This window comes from Daldinia loculata (genome assembly GCF_022478755.1).
Source record: "Daldinia loculata strain CBS 113971 unplaced genomic scaffold F4817scaffold_47, whole genome shotgun sequence".
Taxonomy (NCBI): Eukaryota; Fungi; Ascomycota; class Sordariomycetes; order Xylariales; family Hypoxylaceae; genus Daldinia; species Daldinia loculata.
Window position 1 is genome coordinate 83,877 of NW_026054901.1, and position 18,643 is coordinate 102,519.

An 18,643-nucleotide genomic window follows, 5' to 3' on the forward strand; every position below is an offset into this window, starting at 1 on the left:
AGCATATAAAATGACTGATCTCCTTCGCCTCATACTGCCGCAGCATGACATCAGGAATAATCATAAAAATGATGCTAGGTCAATGCTGAAACCGATCGAAGGGGTAGAGAGCTATGGGCGTAGTTTAAACCAAGGGTTATTAAATTTATATCGAAATTTACATAAAGTCACTACGACAGCAGATAATTATACGTTATGATCCTAGTTCTACCTAATAGAGTAGACGGAGACCTTGTATATCCCTGATATGCAACCAGGTCTACGGTAGGTCAATAACAAACTTCATCCCTCCATTCCCTATAACTAATTGGTATTATAAACGACAAAATGTTAATTAAGGAATATAATGTCAAAATAATAATAATAGGACGACTCTATATCTGTAGGCATCTAAGTGGCGCCCCTCAACAGATAGTTTTAGAGCTCAAACTGTGAGATCGCGAGGTCTAGTCTTGACACTCAGTCGCGTTCTGGACTAGCAGCGTTATAGTATTATGGACACTCAACATTATAACTCCATCATGTTATATGACGATACCTGTAGCATATCTAAGCCCATCGGAGACCGGTAAACGCTACCGGTGCTGGTAATAGTATGTTAAGTAACTCGTATCCCATATAGGAAGGGCTGAAAGCGGAACCTAGTCGAACACGATCAAAAAACAAGTTCAAATTCTACGTGAAGGTATCGTCTAGGTAAATTCACGAAGAACCTAGTGGATGCAGTGAGTACCGCCGAGTACTAGGTTGAGGCGGTCAAACGAGCCACGGCGCATATGCATCGCGCCAATTTGCCGAGATGAGTCTTCTTATACCAAACATTCTGACCGAGAAAGGTAAGGTTCATGCTGCCGATCTGCCATGCCGCCGTCTATTGACCCGAGGCTATCCCAGCAAGTTAGTCCGGCATTCCAATGATTTTAACTTATAGAGTAGAGACGATCGCCGCAGAGGATCCCCGGAGGGCTGAAGTTTAGTCCTAAACAACTTGAACATGTGACAAGGTATGGTTTAGTTATGGGAAGCTTTGTTTATAAGAGTATAAGAACTTATCTGCATTGAAGGTAAGCTTTTAGGAGTTTTAACATACAAATATCCTGAGTCATAAGTATTTGTATAAGTCTGATTTACTTTGTCACTTTTATAATAATAATAATAATAAATACGCATTGCAGACTTATACATTTCGTTTCTCGGTCTCCATAGGCTTTCTCTTGTCTAGGTAAGTAGGATTTCTACAAACAGACAGCTCTGGATGGATATTTCGTTTTATCCCCTATCTCCTAAGAGATGCATAATCACATGATTATCTCTAGCTCCAAAAAGTGGCTGCGCTCGAACCGTTCTCGTCTCGGTAGGTACCGCAGTAGCGCAGTACAGTAGCGCAGTAGCACAGTAGCGGCGCCACATGGTTAACCGCATGCAGATTAAGGCGAGGTAAGGGGGAGACCGAGAAAAATGATTGATAGGGCAAGATTTAAACTGGATGACGTGATTCTCTTCTCTTATCTTGCATTAACTAGATATCATTCGAGATTCCAGATTTTCCGATATCTTCTTTCCTATCGGATCGGCTTTGATCGGTACATGTATATCGATTTCATGTGAGACATTGAAGTCGGTATTACATCTATACATTTGTAAGTGTATATGCATCTTGGACCGCTTTACCGCTTGCAGAATAAGCAAAATTCCATCTTGGCTTCCAGCCGGTCTCGTTCGTAAATGTATCTCTTGCGTAGGATGGCTTTTAGGAGGTTTTCATTTTTAAGACAACCAAGATGATGATGATGATGATGATGATCGATAGGATTACACGTACAACTACCAAAAACAACCAAGTCAACCTCTTGCCTTTTCTCTTGCCTTTTCTCATCTAGATCGATCTTACCTCTTGCACTAGTTTATAATATAGTATAGTTAACTAGTCTAGTTCATCCCCCACTTTCCTACTTTCACCTGCCGGGACCCTGAAAATCCCTCGATTATATTTCTAATCTTGAGATACCAACTAGACTCTAGTATAGTCCCCCCTTAATATCTAATACCCCTTCATTTTCATCCGTTACCAACTCCTACCTCTCGTTCTTCGCCTGCTTAGCCTCATTGTCAGTATACTGTGTTTATTATATTACCTACTCTAGACAGGTAGAGATATAGAAGAAGAAAACGCATTCTTCATAATGGGTTCCCTTCCCCCCGACTCCAACCCGCCGCGCCGGCCCCTCCACGATTCGATCCCTCCTCTAATCCTAGGCACCGCTACCTTCAACACACAATATGTTGCCAACCCCTACGATCTACCAGCTATTTCTATTGTGTCGCGTGCGCTCGACCTCGGCGTCCGCGCTTTCGATACGTCACCATACTATGGGCCATCGGAGTTAATCTTGGGTGATGCCCTAGCCCATCCCTCCGTCGCCACGACATATCCTCGCTCCTCCTACTTCCTCGTTACTAAAGCCGGCCGCATCGCCTCTGACGTCTTCGACTATAGCCCCGCCTGGGTCCGGTACTCGGTGCTGCGAAGTCTAGAGCGCCTGCATACCAACTATCTAGACTTGGTTTATATGCATGATGTCGAGTTCGTCTCACCCCCCGAGGTGCTAGCCGCCGTGTGCGAGCTGCGTCGCCTACGCGCCGAGGGAATCATTCGCTACGTTGGAATCAGCGGCTACCCCGTCGACAAGCTGTGCGCCCTCGCTGAGATGATTCTCCTTGAGACGGGAGAGCCACTCGATGCTGTACTGAGCTATGGCCATTATACCATACAGAACACGACATTGGGTACTTCCGCTATGGCTCGGTTTGAGAGTGCGGGAGTCGACGTCGTCCTCAATGCTAGCATGCTTAATATGGGCCTGCTAACTACGAGAGGCGCAGCTACCGGTCCCTTAGCCTCGTGGCATCCGAGTCCGGAGGGGTTGAGAAAAGCATGTCAGGATTTGGTATCTATCGCGGCAGATGCGGATGAGAAGTTGGAGGTTGTCGCTATCCGGTGGGCATTGGACAACTGGTCAAGAATCGGCGCATCTAGAGGTGGCCGCATACGAAAGCTATCGGCCGGGGACCGGGTCGGCGTAAGCGTCATGGGCATCTCGAGCATCCCTGAGCTAGAAGAAACATGCCGCGTATTCCAGAGCGTAGTAGAGGGTCTCGAACCGGAGACTTCTGATATTGAGCAGTTGAAACGAAGGCAATGGAGCTTAGATCGCCGTCAGAAGATCCAAGGGGTAGTAGAAAAGATGTGGGCAGTCCTGGGCCAGTGGAAGGACTACAGCTGGACTAGTCCTGAACCTGGGTTCGTCAATGCGAGAAAGCCTGCTGATATTGGCGTCACGCCAAACGACGGGATAATTGTCAAGTATGCCGCCAAATCTAATGTGAGTGTGAACATTGAGGAGTTACCGTTATCCGCTATTTAGGGAGGTAACCATACAAATATACCTACGTATCATAATGCACGAAAATCTTTCGGCACGGAAATTCGCGCGGGGTTAATATGTTATCTCTCTCTAACAGCGCCGTAAACATGTATCATGATTGGGATTCTACATCCGTCGAGGCGTTATGATCTTCGCAATCCCTACTCTCAACACTTGACTCGGGGTCAATGGAATAATCCGGACGAGGCATCATGCCTTAACATCTAGCTTTCTCGCTCCTGGATATATCCCACCAAATGAATGTCACTAAGCTATAAGTCTATTGCCTACCTGCCTACCCAGGTACCTTCATATGTTGAATACCTTGGGTACCTACTATTACACACAAAGCTAGGTAGACACTTGACTAGCTACCTGCGTAAAGGTTCAACATGTTCTATTTACGAGTGATTCTATTTACTTCTTAACTGGAAGTTAGCTCTTCTAGGTTAGTATAGCCAGGTACACCACTGGATGCTATGGCGATGTCAACTATCATTTGCGACGAGGCTTAGTACATAGGAGAAAACAGAATTGGGCTGAGACATCTTTACTACAACCGAGGGATTAAGCCCCCTTATACTTCATCGATCTGGTTCAGGGGAATTAACTTATATCGCTTGTGAATGCCAACCATCTATGTATACAATCCTCAACTCCGAACTAGAGAAAGTCAACAGTGCCTGCCTCCCCGTTAATGCAAATATCCATGATCTTCAGTCCCATTTATCACCCTGACCGGAAACCGCCTCTGCAGCGAGAATTAAATGGTGGCGAAAAAAATGTCTATTGTGCGACTTCTTGCGGCTTATCTGCCATGCTGACGTGTCCGATTTCCTTAGAATCCCCATCGTCATCGCCAGTAGGCGCTGGGGTCTCGGGTGTGATCATCAGTTGCGGCGGAGTAGTAGTTTTTCCCTTCTCTTCTTCCGCGTTCTGGTTGCTTTGGCGAGTATCAAGTTTGGGTAAACTTTCTTTCTTGACCGGATGATTTGCGATATGTTCTATATGTTCGCCGTGAGCTTCTTCGGCCTCTGCTGATTTACTTCCCGGGCTCGCTTCTTCGCTTCCGGGTGATTGGGCCTCGCCGTCTAGGGGAACGCCAACCATCTCCGCTAAGCTTCTAAAGTTAAACATGGGTTCCGAGTTCGCGTTGTCACCCTCCTCACTGCGCGTAGCCAAGCTAAGGCCGCTGGATCGGGGATCTTCGCCGTCGGCATTGAGATGTATACCTGTATAACTAGCCGGTGTACTTTCAACCCCACTAGAGCTGACAGAGCTGGCGTTGCTCATCTGACGAAGATGAGACGATCCTCGGGAAGGCTGCGAAGGAACGGAAATCGGTAGAGACGCGACACCAGAACCGCTTGATTGGCCATCTTCATTTTCACTACGATCGACTGCTTTTCCTTTGCTGTTCGATGGCGAAGTCGAACCGGGGTTGAAGACCGGGCTCGTAGCTCCGCTATTAGCTTGAGCAGCTACGCTGGTTTCCGTGCGCAAGTTACTGGTAGCACTATTACCTCGCTTCCGCCCGAATCCCAGACTAAGAGAGCTCGCGCTCGCACTACTACCACCGCCTCCGTACACGTCTCCCTTCTTTTTCGCAGACTTGCGTTCCTCCTTCTCTCGCTTTTTTGCCTCTTTAAGGGCTTCTTTATCGGCTTTCTTTCGTCGCTCCTCCTCGTCCGCTAGGCTTAACCTTATCGCCTCCGCCATCATTAGGTTTTCGAGGTGTGCGGCATCTATCCGTTCCCGGTTCGGGGCAGCCCGGCTTGAGAGAACGCGAGGCCCTGGTTCAGGACCCGAGGGAGCATCAGCCCCGCCATCGTTTGGTTGGAGATTGGAACTATTGCCTGGACTCTCGTTTCCCCGGTTGTTCCCTGCGTTTCTACGGCTAAAGCGAGATGACCGACCAAAGATCGTACGAGGTTCTTGATTTCCCATTACAAAAGCAGCATGATGTAGAGCATCTGCGGCTGCTGCCCTCCGACGCTGTTGCGCACGAGCCGCAGCTAGTTTCGTAGACCAGTCGGGCCGAATACGGTCAGTAGTGATAACTCCCGGCGCGTTGGCAGAAACACTCTGCGCTCGCCGGCGGCTGGCATTAGCAGATGTAGTCACCGGTGGCGAAAGGCTTGAATTGAGAGAACTCGAAGACGACATAGCCGTGCTCATAGCACCCAGTGTAGTATTATTGAATGCATACGTTAATCCGCGGCGGAAAGGGGGAGGCTCATATGTCACGCCAAACTCCGTCTGGGTACAGTACGGACATCTGGCCGGCTCCATAATAAGCTCGCCTTCGTGCTCCTCGGGGATAGGCGGCGCCTGACTTCCTTCCTCGTCGGCGTGGTGTTCGGGAAGATGCGGATCAGGACGTTTGATCTGAACGAAACATTCGCTGCAAATAATTTGGCAGCAGCAGCGAGTACGATTGAGGTACGGGGGATAGTACATAAGGCAGAGGGGGCACTCAATTCCCTCCTTGTATAGAAAGACCTCTAGGGGCTGACCGTTGACGAATGGGTCGTGGGGTAAGTTAATCTCGCGTGGTGTAATAATATCCGTATGTGAACTATTTCGAGATATGTTAAGAGCTGCTGCCAGAGATTTTTTATGAGGTTTGAAGGGCGAGTTGGTTCTCGGAATACTGGGGGATGTAGGAGAAGGCAAAGCTGAGCCCGGGTTTGAACCAGGGTTGTCAGAGGAAATTGAAAGGGTTCGAGGGCCCATCGGAACGGTAAGGTTCTGCGTCGAAGTACCGGGGGAATCTGCTGACCTAGGCTGCGGGACGAGGTGCTCGGGGACTTCGTCGGCGGGAGGGATCTCGAGACCGCGAGCCGCGGCGATTATCTGATGTTCGGCCCAGTTCTCGTTAAAATCATCCAGTCCACGCCAAAACGGCGCTATCTTCCTCTCGATCTGTCACATTCGGCATTAGATTAGCTGGATACTGGCAATTGACCCGGGCCGGTGGGCAGGAATAACATATCGCTCACCTGTAATTGGCGTACTACGGGTTTGCTAAAGTCCTCAGAGGAGGTGTATACACCCATTGTCACCAGGTAGCCCCCGTCTACGTTTTCCTCTTTCATACTACGCTCGCGCTCCTTGATCCGGACAGCTCGTTCTCGCTCTAACCTCCGAGCTTCCTTCTCCTGCTTTGTCTCTCGATGTTCAAAGGGGGCGTCTTGCTGACGCGAGCTCGACGAGCCACCGAAGGACAGGCCTATGCCGCTCAAGTCTGGTCGACTAGCACGTCTCGATCGATCAGGGAGCTCTCCATGGTAGCCGGCACCGCTGGAACTTCCACCAGGATCCCCACGGGTCCCATGAGCTCCTATACGAGTGCCACCCCTCCCATCTTTCGTATGTGTATTGCCCATCTTTTTTTTATAGATGCGCCGGAATCCCTCGACTGACGATGTAATGTGTGTAAATATATGGTCCGATGATCTTCGCACGATGGGGATCGACAGAGGGGCGTAGGGACTACGGCCACAAATGACCAGCGGGGGCTTAGTTTATCGGCATGCAGGATGTTGAGTATTGTACTAATGAGGAAGTCGGAAACCCGCGAAATTTCGTCCGTATATTAATATTGCAATTAATGATTGCAAATAAGTAGGATGGATTTATCATATACTATTCGAACTGTTAGGATGTGGCTCTAGAGATAAAATATGGTAAGTAGAAAGAGACAGGCAGGTAGCTGGTCTGTGGGCTGACGGCTATCACAGATACATACGCCAGGACGAAAGTCAGCCTACTTCCAAGCCAACGGTGAATGTCGTCAGTGGTAGTACTAGCAACGCATGATTTCGAGAGTATCCGGTAACATTGACTAGGAAACCGTTCGAGTATACCAAAGACTTGATGCGCCACTGAGCCAGGGTTCAACAACTAATCCGACTCCATGCGTTGGTGTAGCAAACAATGGCTGAATATCGAACGAATGGTAAATAGGCGTCGATATCGGACGGGGACCCCAGGAATGTGTATAGATGAATGCGCGGGTGTGTATTGTAGGATATATTCTAGGCACAGGGTTGGCTGGACTGGGCTGGACTGAACTGAACTGGTTTACCTTTTCAGCTTGGCTTGGAGACGTCGACCAAGACCTTAGACCTTAGGACAAGTCGGTATCGCTAGGTTTAAAGTCTCGGAAATGACTGTCGTGTGACGCGCTGGCTAAGAGCTGGAACTCTGGGACTCTGGGACTCTGGAGTCTGGACTTCGGAAGATTTGTGAGATTGTCTAAGCTGGGGAGCGAATGACGGCTTCGGTTTCGGCCGCCTCTTTATTCCCTCGCAGGAAAAGGAAAAGAAAAACGAATGATCAAAAGTGTTAGATTATATCTTGAACTGAGCATTGAAAAATAGTCACGCTAGACCTGCTTTCCACTACGCCGTCCTAGCCAACTAAAAGGTAAGAGAATAAATGATCCGACTCCGAGGGTAGGTAACTGAATGAAAGGCGAACTTGGAAATGGATTATGATGAAGTAATGTTTGGAGGTGGGGGGTGCGCGATTGTTGTCAATGTATTTCGTACTTTACTATACATGTACCTACAGGTTAGGAGGTACCGCACTTTCCTCGGTACTTTAGGTACAGTTGGTACCTGAATGTACTTACATGTATGTATCATTAAGCGGCCCCACATATGCCGCGTTGTACCTACGTCTTGCTGACCCACCTGCAAAACCCCCCGCGAAAAATCACATAGTGCCGAGTTCAATTGTCTCGATAATCGAATCAAAAGATACAGATTAAGCCAAACTCGGAATTAACCACACAAGCTTCAAGGCACATGCATAAGGCTCGTCCCTTTCCCCTTTTAACCTCTTCTACTATGTCAAGTTACATATTAGATAGCATCGTTACAATTTTCAATTTACAATTTAACAACCGCCACGTGTGTGAAACTATAAGTCAATACCCTTTCACTTAACTATACGCACGTGTGCTGCCGGTATCCTAGGATAAGTCCCGTCTATCTAGATGCCATTCTAATAAGAATTGCCGGTGCCAAGCTCTTCAACAAGACTCTTCGGTTACCCATCCCGCCTGACGAGCCTCCTTATCGACAGCTAATCACAAGCTTTCATTCCAACGTCATGTGTCCACCATTTACCTATGCAGCAATTATATTACCAGGGCTCAAGGTCATTCTTTAAGTAACGATATATAAGTTCACCACCATATCAGACCTATACTCATATTCATGTATCAAACACCTACTAGCAATAGAATCACGCTACTCGTCCACATCTCTAGGTCCATTCTTCCTAAAATACTCCTCATACTCCTCCCAAGTCATATAGGGAAACTCGGTCGGTCGTGTAATAGGTACGAACGATATGCCTCGTCTTTCAAATTCTCCCAGCCTCTCTCTGGTCTTTTCCTTGGTATTGTTCACGCTGTATACTTTGATCCGATGAGCGCTGCTCGTCACATGCAGACCCCAATTCCATGTGTTCCTAACCTCGGTCGGTTGAGTGTTGAGGCTGTTATCCCAGCACCGTACTACAATCTCTATCCATCCCTCAACATCGCAAGGCAACCACGTGTGCCAGATGCGCCAAGCGAATTTATGCTTGGGGCTTAGATTTTCTGTCGGTACGGCATACCACGAGAATCCACCGTCGGCGCTGACCTCGACTCTCTCGGGCCAACGGCCACCCCCTGAGTACGCCCATCCTTTAACTTCGATTTTCCCCTCGTGTAGTACGACCTGCTTATTCCAAGGAGACATGATAGCGCTGCTCACAGGCATTTCTTGTATCTGAATTCCATCAGTCCAACGTTGGTTATGCTTGCCCACTTGTTGGTTGAAGTATAGGTATTCTCTGCTCTGCACCGGGGCTCTCGTCGGTTCCGGTATTGCGGTTATGCGATATAGCCACTTGACACTCCTAGCACCTATATAGCCCATCACTACCGCTCTAACCGGTGCGCCGTGGATCTTGGGAAGAGGTTCCCCATTCATTTCCCAGACGAGCATAACCTCATGAGATTTAACCTTGGAATAAGGCACGCTGATGGCGTAGTTCATGACCTCGTTCGTTTTGAAGTACGTATCGGCACCAACGAGCTCCAGATGCTTCGCACCATCTTCAAGCCCGCCGCAATACTTTATTACCTTCTTAAGTGACACTCCCACGTATTTTGCTGTTCCGATGGCTCCCTCCGCCCAAGGGGCATTGATCATTTCGTCTCCTTCGCCAGCGTACAAGCTTATCTGCTCGATGCGCCGTGTACCGCTGCATTGAATAGTTACCAACCTCTCCATGCGTGGAAACCGGCTCTCGTCCTGAAGGTCCGACAGCGTTAACTTCTGGGGTGTCTTTACCAGGCCGTCCAGACGGAGGAACCACGCAGACGGATCGATGGACGGGATGCCACCGTGATTGCGGATAAAGTGCAGAGGATTCGGTGTCACCGGCTGGGCGGTTACGAGCTTTTTAGGTGGTTCGCCATTGTATGGGAACTGGAGGAGATGCAGCATATCCGGTGACTTTTCTTTTAGCACGATAGCCCAGGATTCTTCTGGAACTACTGCTAGACGGCCGCCAATGGCTCGATGCCATAGTTTCCAGCGGATTCCTACTCGGACGAAGAATACTAGCGTATTAGCGTGATAAGAGTATATGAGGATAGAGCAGAACTTGCCTTCAAGAACTGGATTGGTACTAGGAATGGGTGCCAACTGGAATTCGGGTGGCGGAGGGAAAGTTTGAGAGACGAGGATCTCATGCGCCCTGCGCTTCTTGTCCGGGTAGTCTTCCCATTCAACATAGCTTATGTGGTCAGAACAACTTTATTGTCCAGATTTGGAAGGACTGTAAACTTACCCATCCCAGCCCACCAATTCGTCGACGGCTAGTTTACTATCGAACTTTTTCGTAATTGGCTGGATCGCTCGTTCCCAACCTGTAACATCGCCGTTTACCTCGTTATGTTTCGTTTGGTCAAGCATTTGCAACTCTACTCCTACTAGGCCCTGCTCGAGCTTCCACTCATCGCTAGGCTAGCAAGTTTTAGTTGGGAAATATTTATTACAACTAGCTATCTGTCTACTGACCTGAAAATTGTGAACAGCCTCACGCTGCGGGATATCTTCAGGCTGCATTTTAGAGAATAATTCACAGCCGTATAGGTTATAGGCAAACCAAGGAAAGGAAATCACGATATATGTAGAAGTAGTAAATAAGATAAATACCTTGATTGTTTAAGATTGTAAGTAAAAAAGAAAATATCTGCAATATCTTATATCTATGTCAATTCTGCGCAATCAGGTGCTGACTGAGCGCCCATGATGATTCAAGCACTTGGAGATAAAGACGACGTAAAGATTCGTCATACATAATCGACCTGCTATTTGTCAATGCTAGGCATGTCGTATCATATTCCTCAAGCACATTAACCTTTAAGTATTAAGTTCATGGCATAAATTTGTACTTCCAGAAATACGAAGTTGACATAAATAGAGGACATTCAGATTGGCCAAATAGTAGAGCCGATGTAAATCGTAAGGTTCAGTCTTAGGTTTGCCTCAAGTAGTATGTAGAAAGCTTGACTAACATTGTAGTCCTTGAAGAGAGATCCAGCATTATATAAGATATATTTTCGGAATTAATAATTTAAAGGGGGAGAGGTCGTACATTTAGGAGATCGTGTACCTTGCGGAATCGTTGATAGATACATGTACAAGATACAAGATACAAGATACTGCCAGCTGTGAGACTGGAAGTCAGCTGGCAAATGTATTAAAGCTACCTAAACTACTTCGTACCTAATGCATGGAACCCCGCCTTTTTATTTGTCCCGCAGTCGCGCTCAAGGTTAAGAAGAAAAAAAATCGAGAATTTAATTAACATTTACATCTTGACCAACAAACAAATTCGAGGGACAATGGCAGCAAACAGTATAGCCGCCGATGCACTTGAGGCTTTAAAATCTATAGTCCAATCTACAACAAGCCTCATATCTCAACTTGAAGCCCTCCTCCATTCGATAGCCTTAAACGAAGTGTCTTCAACAACAACAACAACAACTACCCCGTCATCGTCATCGTTGTCGTCGACTCCCGAGTCAATCGATCCTCTATCCTTAGCCCACGACTCGGCGACTCTAATAAAGGCCCATACAACCAAATTATCTCTTCTCATTATAAATGAGCCGTTCACACCCTCCGCTATATCCAAGGTCCTCCGCGAGCTAGTCGCAGGTCCGATACCAGCTCTGGCTTCTGCCGTTCAGGTTTGCGATGCCGACAAGTACACCTTAGTAGCCCGCCAAGATCTCGCATGGCGATGCTATCGTGTACTGAAGGAGCTAAAGAATCTTATAGGGATCATCCCTCTAGACGGGAAGATTCTGGCTGGTGCACAGAAAAACGGGACTAAAGGGGACAGAGGCAGTTTGGCCGCCACAGGTGTCATCTGGGCTGCTTGCGACGATGTAATTTTGCTGAAGAAGTTAGGAATTGCAGGATTACTTATCAAAAAGGTTGAAGAGTATAGGGATACGCTAAAGGATATCCTCGAGGAGCTCAAGGAATATAGTGAAGAGGTTGATGAAGACGACGATGACGATAGTGATGCCGACGAAGCGGAAGAGGGCGGAGTCAACAGCGTCACAGACCAAATGCAAAACACACACATCTCAACACAGGAGATGCTCGACGATCTTATGAATCCCCGCCACATTCCAAGGGGCGACCCAGACAAAATCCGGGACCGGCTTGAATCTTGCTTGAAGCGACTACGCTTGACCACTTTGCTCTATACGGCTATCATTAAGAGGCGGCTAAAATTAATTCCACCACTACCCACGACGACGACGACGCAATTATCAGTCACAAAACGTCTTGATGAGGTATTCCCCGTATTAAAAAGGCTACCGCATCGATTTGGCGAGGTTGCTTGTGCCTTTTACGAGTTAGATCGCAACTCTATAGATCGCACAATGGATTCTTGCTTCTTTGATGCATTTGCCGCGTCAGAAATGTTAATGAAGCCGTGGGACGACCAGAGAGACGAGTTTACGGAATGGGCAGAAAAATTCCAAGTCGGCATTAAAAAACCGGACTAAGGACTTGTATCACTACTGATATACATGCTGAAAAGAATATATACAATTGCTCGTCAAGACGGGCTCGAAAAGGAACTTTTCCAAAAAACAAGAAGAGAATATCACGAAATCTAATGCAGATAAAATGCCGTAAGCTCGCGCCGGTACACTTTCAACCCGAAACGCTTATAGTTGAATTGCGACGGAGTTGAAGTTGACCTATTCGATTGTTAGTTAAGCACGTTCAGATGACTTCGGTTTAACTAAAGGGACTTACATGGCCTGTAGCGGGACAGCTGTTCGAGATTTCGGGACCCGTCGTTGATTTGCCGTCGATGGTAACGGTAACGGCACCGGTCTTTCCATCGAAGGGAACTTGGTAGAAATAAGCCTTGCCGACGGAACGCGATGGGCTCACGGATTGGCTTGCGCCCCCGATGGAAACGGTGATGTCCTTGGAAGAGTTAGATAGCGCAATAACCGAAATAACATCCTGCGTTCCGCCTGCCGCCGAAGCGCTTCCGCCCTGGCCCCAGACGGTACCTACGAATAAATGTTAGCACATGCCGTCAAGTAACGGTTAATATGATTATTCCTTACCGCCATCGCCGCAGATAGTGGCGGGCGTGGTTCGGTACCATGCGACAGCTCCCTCAGACGGCAGGGCAACATCTGCGTTACCAGCCTTGTAGGCGCTGATGAAGTAAGGCAATACGAAACGGAAAGCTGAGTGTCCGAAGCCGTTAATGTAACCCTCAGCACCGCTCACGATCTGTGCCGCGATCGGGTCGTTGATGTAGCTGGACTCGCCGTAGTCGTTCCCTATTCAAATTAGCCTCCTGCCAAGGAACCTCGGTTGCTGGCAGAGGCGATATGCTTACAAGTAATAATCTCGATGTATTCTGGCTGGATCTCCAAAACCTGCGCCCAACGGTCATACCAAAGAGAGTCGCTGGATGAGTACCAGTTCTTGTTGTATTGGGGGAGGTCTATGTTTAAATTAGTTCCCAAGCCTTAGCTGAGTCGGGTCCATGCCCAGATAAGTTTCCACTCATACCAGTATAGAAGTAAGGGCTGACACCCATCATGTACGCCTTGCCCTGAAGGGACGACTTGTAGGCAATGTCGTTGCCGGTGTTGATCGAGTTCTCGTTCGCGTTCGGCCACGCACCCCAGTTGACTACACCGTGTAAGCTACCAAAGTAATTACTAGTCGGTAAGTGGGAGGGGGATCACTTACAAGCACCATCAATCTTGTCGAGCTTGCTTCCGACGCCAGCGGCACCTAGCGAAGACCAGTCGGGAACCACTGTACCATTTCAAATTAGCAATGTAAACCGGCAGAGAATCATCACACCAATGAATATTAGGATTCACTTACAGAAGATGTCTCCCGTAGAGGAACGCACATTGGCCCAGTTGTCAGACCAGTCAGGCCCTTCGAAAGTCGAGACAAATGGCTTTCCGTTGACCTTGAGCTGGCTACCAGCATCCTTGTACTGGTTGACGAGCGAAATAACCTGGTCGGTATTCCAGGAGCTAGCAGCCATGTCGAAAGACAGGAACAGGCTAAAGCCGTTGGCTGCGGCGGTATCGTACGCCAACTGCAACTGCTCACCGTTCCACGAGTCGGCCGACCCGATGTTCAGGGCGAAGCCGTCGATGCCTGCCGACTTGGCTTCCGTAATGTCCTTCTGCCATTGGTCCTGGGACTGGCCGCTCGTCAAACCCACCATGTAGTGAGCAAAGACCTGACGGCCGTTACCCTGTCTCGGGAGAGCCACGCCGGCTACGGCGGTGTTGGCGAGCAGCGCAACTGCTGCCGCGATGTTTAGACGCATTTTCAAAAAGAAATAAAACACTCAGCTTGCTAGATGCTAGATAAACAATATGAAGAAAGGAAGAGACGATGTTGCTGTAAGGAAATGATCAACAACCGTCAAAACCTGGGGTTTGTGATGATATATATAATTTATATAAATATATATGTTTATTTAAGAATGCAGTATTTTTATATGTAGGTCCTAAATTTGGATTCAGCTCCTACTCCAGCTTAGGTGACATTGCGAGGCGGGCTATGTTTAGGGCTACCTTGCCGGGGGGTGCGGAAATACACCGACATTGGCCGCTATTGAACTAGCGATGTTGCTGATGCCATCACCATCCCCTCGTCCCGCCGGCCTTCACCTGTAGAATCTAAGCCAAGCTTCGTAAAAGTCTCATCGGAAGACATAAACGTATCATATAAATCAGAGAATATTGAGATGAGTAAGATGAAGACTTGGGAATTCTCAGAAGAGAAATATAGCCAAGTTTAGGTGAGAAGAATAGTCTGGCGAAAGCAATAGTCGCCTGTTCTGCTATATCCACATGCATTTATCGCTTATTCTATTCACGTTTTAGGCTGTTGGGCCACTGGGAATACATAGTCAGGCTATGAACGAATAAGGTAAGGGTAGAAGCACACGATGTCTAAACAACGAAGGATTTTAGTACGCAGCTCAGCTCGGCACCGCTTGCTCCTGATAGCTACTAGCTTAATGGGGCTCTCGCGATATACTGCATCGTGTAAGATGTACAGTGTCAAAGTATTTTTACATTGAAAATAAATATTGAGAAACGCCAGTCCCTATTCGAGGTAGGTAGGGTCTCTACTATGTATGTATGTATAGTCGCGACTCGTTGACGAATCATCAGAATCATGACATATCGTAACCACCGTCCTTCTTTAGTAATAAATGCCGAGGGCAAAGGGTAGAAAGATACTTCCTCATACATACCACATCGACATCCTAACTAACTATCTAGTTTAGGTTCTATGTTTTGAGTATAGTAGTCTACTCCTTCGATCAGCCGCATCCAAGAATATTGGCTTAGCCAATGCTTGATTTCGACTTTTTGAGATTTGTCGGAGTAGATGGTCCAGCTCGATGATGGTATTCCGTAGTTGGATGACTTCTATTCGCTGACGCTTGCACTCCCCGCGTCACGATTTGGGAAGGTCAGTAGCGAAAGAGTTATTTATATCGACCGTGACCCAATTGCGGTCGAGTGATCTTCAGACTTTGTGAATGAAACGGGCTGCCCCTTACATATATTAATAATAAGTAGGACCGTAGGTGTATCTGCATACATACAGCTACTATGGTAGGATATGACAATATGTAGGATATATAAATAATAACGTAGGGCTGCGAGGTGTCGTGTCAAGACTGTGATGCCCAATGCCCAAGAGAAGAGACAAAGATCCAACTCCCTATTTAAGTAACGACCTCAAGGCTCACGTTGTAGTTCTCCAATCTTTGTGGCTTTGCAAATATCTTTCCCCCCTTCTGAGTATTTTCCCCCTGAAGTTGTTGCTTCTTCACTTCTCCACTTTCGAAACCCTTTCATTTCCGTCATTTCCGTCATCGTAGACGCCATCACGATACGAGGACAACTACCGCAAGTCCATGCGCTCAACTCATAGCTCTCCATAATAAATAATAGGGTCTTGCCTCCTATGTAGGTAGTATATTGCCAATTGCTCAGGTCAATGCATTGCTAACTTTAGTCGTTCGACTGACTCTACGTCTACTATGTAGGTAGTGATCTTGTTAGTTTTAATTGTTCGTCTTCCCTTTATTTTTCCCATTTTACCTTTGAGTACCCAGTCTGTGCTTCCGGCGGGATAATCGTGTTCTAGAGTTATCGAGCTTCCAAAAGAGACATCTGAGAATCTAGATGGCTTGTTCTCTTTACTAATAATTCAGACTTTACGCATCTCGTGTGAAATAATCCCGTCAATCACGATGTGCCCTTCGGACGCGCTGCCCGGTTTCTAGCATTAATCCCGTGTCGTTATGCGTAAAATCGACCTTTACGTACCCGCAGCGTTGCTCCGTCTTCTCGATTTGTCTAATCCGCCGGCACATCACCTGCCAGGAACCGCTTGAGGCCCTTCACCTTAATGATACCTACCCTGTTCCTTTTTCTCCCCACGTATACACAGCTGACGTATACATGGCTAATTCCGTCAAATCGTTGAGATCTTGCCGCGTATTATTCAAGGGTCTCACCTCGGTCTTGGACTAAACCGAGATAATTCAAATGAGTTTGGTATTTTGCGCATTTTTAGGGGGAGGGACTAGTATCTCAAGATATATATCTCGTATGTAGGTAATAGTAGTTAAAGTAATTTATAGATCTAGCTATAAGTTAGTCAATCTCCCAGTCTACATTGGAGCCTCCTTCGTTGCGATTTGCTCCTTGTAGCTGTAGCTGTAGCTGTTGCTTGGTCTAGTCTTGCATCCCGCGATAATAGACCAACATGATGCTTCACTTATTCCTTCTGTCTGTGTGCGTCTTCGCCTCTTCGGTGTTTGCCGCGTTTGGCTTCACCAAGTCCGGCAGCGACTATGTTATCGATGCTGGTTCGGACAATCCGTTAATCTTCACGGTGAACGGCGATAGTTGCGATATTACTTCGATCAAGTATCGTGGCACTGAGCTTTCTGAGGGTGGCACGCAATTATCATCCGGCCTCGGTTCCGCCACCGTCAATGTTGAATCCGTCACAGCAAGTATGTTATTAGGTCCAAAAGATATATGCGCCTTCGACTCTTTCTTACTTTCTATATAGGTTCCGTCAACTACGTAAAGGTGACCTGCACCACCTCGACCCTGACGCATTACATGGTGGTTAAGGAGGGAGAAAGCAATGTCTACTTGGCTACTTACATCAAGGAAGAGCCTTCTATAGGTGAATTACGCTTTATCGCCCGCCTGAAGTCTTCTGTCTTGCCCGAAGAGTACCCCTACGGCAAAGTTTCAACCACAGCGGGCAGCTCTTCTACCGTGGAGGGATCCGATGTCTTCGTTGTAGACGGAGAGACACGATCGAAGTTCTACTCCAGCACTCGTTTCATCGACAAGGACGCGCAGTGTGTATACGGTGGCTCCGATGTAATTCACGTATGCGTGTTGGCGCCGCACCCCGAATCCTCATCCGGCGGTCCATTCTTCCGAGATATCGAATCGAACAACGCCGGATCCGCTACTAACCTCTACTGGTATATGAACAGCGGCCATGTCCAGACCGAAGCTTTCCGAACCAACGTCCTGCACGGACCTTACGTTATGGCCTTTTCGCGATCTGGTGTCCCCAAGCTCCGCGACATTGACACTTCCTTCTTCTCGGGACTGAGCGTCACCGGCTACGTTGCCGAATCCGGTCGTGGTTACGTCTCCGGCACCGCTTCCGGTGTTGCAAGCAGCTTCCAGATCGTCGTGCACTGGTACAACTCCGCAGCTCAATATTGGACTATCGCTTCGTCCAACGGTGCTTTCAAGTCCCCCGCGATGAAGCCCGGTACCTACACGATGGTGTTATACCAGGGCGAGTACAAGGTTGCCACCGCAACTGGCGTCTCTGTCAGCGCTGGCAAGACCACGTCGAAGAGCATCGCTAGCACCGAGACATCGCGTACCTCGCTCTGGAAGATTGGAGAGTACGATGGCCAGCCCACCGGGTTCCTCAATGCGGACAAGTTCCTCCGAATGCACCCCTCTGATAGCCGTATGACAGCTTGGGAGCCGGTTACTTACACCGTCGGTTCCTCATCTCTCAACCAATTCCCCATGGCACTCTTCCAGACTGTGAACAACCCCGTGACTATCAAATTTAACCTGAAGTCTGCTCCCGGAGCTGCTACTCTCCGGATCGCAACCACTTTATCATTCAGCGGAGCTCGCCCGCAAGCCAAGGTTAACTCGTGGACCGCAGCGGCCCCATCGTCACCGACGAAGATTGACAGTCGAGGTGTAACCCGTGGAGCGTATCGTGGCCTAGGCGAAGTCTACGATGTCAGCATCCCTTCAGGGACTCTCGTTGCGGGTGACAATACCATTACGATCACCTCCATCTCAGGCAGCAGCGGTACTACCTTTTTGAACCCCAACTTTGTAAGCATTGTCTATCGACTCCTATTCTTTTCGTATTTGAACTAACATGAATGTTTACAGATCTTTGACGCTGTTGAGCTCTTCCAATGAGCCCCTTAGCATCCGTAGAGACTGAGGTACTATTAATAAATATATATATATATATATTGATCTTATAAACTTGATTCTTGCCGAAATATTTGCCGTAGTACTCTAA

The 18,643-nt window shown here is 47.8% G+C and overlaps 6 protein-coding genes across 6 annotated transcripts; 3 read left to right on the forward strand and 3 right to left on the reverse strand.

Annotated features, from left to right (window-relative positions):
* The first annotated feature begins 1,919 nt into the window (after positions 1-1,919).
* Positions 1,920-3,818, forward strand: F4817DRAFT_204304 (Aldo/keto reductase). Its single transcript, XM_049298620.1, has one exon. It carries the CDS (start codon positions 2,184-2,186, stop codon positions 3,423-3,425), a length of 1,242 nt encoding a protein of 413 aa, XP_049156415.1. The 5' UTR covers positions 1,920-2,183; the 3' UTR covers positions 3,426-3,818.
* Positions 3,819-6,814, reverse strand: F4817DRAFT_367315 (uncharacterized protein; the record flags this gene model as incomplete). Its single annotated transcript, XM_049307099.1, has 2 exons — positions 3,819-6,350; positions 6,428-6,814. The coding sequence occupies 2 exons, from the start codon at positions 6,812-6,814 to the stop codon at positions 4,212-4,214; spliced, it is 2,526 nt and encodes an 841-aa protein (XP_049156416.1). The 3' UTR covers positions 3,819-4,211.
* Positions 6,815-8,213: 1,399 nt separating this feature from the next.
* On the reverse strand, positions 8,214-10,740 carry F4817DRAFT_346005 (molybdopterin binding oxidoreductase). The gene is made up of 4 exons (XM_049304330.1): positions 10,514-10,740; positions 10,284-10,459; positions 10,102-10,229; positions 8,214-10,035 (listed from the first exon to the last, which is right to left on the reverse strand). Exons 1-4 carry the CDS (start codon positions 10,559-10,561, stop codon positions 8,687-8,689), a joined length of 1,701 nt encoding a protein of 566 aa, XP_049156417.1. The 5' UTR covers positions 10,562-10,740; the 3' UTR covers positions 8,214-8,686.
* A 515-nt stretch (positions 10,741-11,255) lies between these two features.
* F4817DRAFT_204446 (uncharacterized protein) lies at positions 11,256-12,934 on the forward strand. The gene is made up of 2 exons (XM_049298621.1): positions 11,256-12,654; positions 12,739-12,934. Exon 1 carries the CDS (start codon positions 11,344-11,346, stop codon positions 12,523-12,525), a length of 1,182 nt encoding a protein of 393 aa, XP_049156418.1. The 5' UTR covers positions 11,256-11,343; the 3' UTR covers positions 12,526-12,654; positions 12,739-12,934.
* Positions 12,581-14,345, reverse strand: F4817DRAFT_367319 (glycoside hydrolase family 71 protein; the record flags this gene model as incomplete). The annotated part of the gene is made up of 7 exons (XM_049307100.1): positions 12,581-12,723; positions 12,782-13,047; positions 13,105-13,326; positions 13,386-13,493; positions 13,562-13,684; positions 13,745-13,813; positions 13,886-14,345. The coding sequence occupies 7 exons, from the start codon at positions 14,343-14,345 to the stop codon at positions 12,691-12,693; spliced, it is 1,281 nt and encodes a 426-aa protein (XP_049156419.1). The 3' UTR covers positions 12,581-12,690.
* Positions 14,346-16,674: 2,329 nt separating this feature from the next.
* F4817DRAFT_346017 (polysaccharide lyase family 4 protein) lies at positions 16,675-18,564 on the forward strand. Its single transcript, XM_049304331.1, has 3 exons — positions 16,675-17,066; positions 17,126-18,447; positions 18,508-18,564. The coding sequence occupies exons 1-3, from the start codon at positions 16,814-16,816 to the stop codon at positions 18,535-18,537; spliced, it is 1,605 nt and encodes a 534-aa protein (XP_049156420.1). The 5' UTR covers positions 16,675-16,813; the 3' UTR covers positions 18,538-18,564.
* The last annotated feature ends 79 nt before the right edge of the window (positions 18,565-18,643 follow it).

Excerpts from the sequence above, each read along its gene's own strand:
- F4817DRAFT_204304 (XM_049298620.1), top strand. The coding sequence starts at position 2,184 with ATGGGTTCCCTTCCCCCCGACTCCAACCCGCCGCGCCGGCCCCTCCAC.
- F4817DRAFT_346005 (XM_049304330.1), bottom strand. The coding sequence starts at position 10,561 with ATGCAGCCTGAAGATATCCCGCAGCGTGAGGCTGTTCACAATTTTCAG. Across the intron at positions 10,460-10,513 it reads AGGCTGTTCACAATTTTCAG|CCTAGCGATGAGTGGAAGCT; the intron begins GTCAGTAGACAG and ends AAAACTTGCTAG. Across the intron at positions 10,036-10,101 it reads TACCAATCCAGTTCTTGAAG|GAATCCGCTGGAAACTATGG; the intron begins GCAAGTTCTGCT and ends TCGTCCGAGTAG.
- F4817DRAFT_204446 (XM_049298621.1), top strand. The coding sequence starts at position 11,344 with ATGGCAGCAAACAGTATAGCCGCCGATGCACTTGAGGCTTTAAAATCT.
- F4817DRAFT_346017 (XM_049304331.1), top strand. The coding sequence starts at position 16,814 with ATGATGCTTCACTTATTCCTTCTGTCTGTGTGCGTCTTCGCCTCTTCG. Across the intron at positions 17,067-17,125 it reads TGTTGAATCCGTCACAGCAA|GTTCCGTCAACTACGTAAAG; the intron begins GTATGTTATTAG and ends CTTTCTATATAG. Across the intron at positions 18,448-18,507 it reads CCTTTTTGAACCCCAACTTT|ATCTTTGACGCTGTTGAGCT; the intron begins GTAAGCATTGTC and ends GAATGTTTACAG.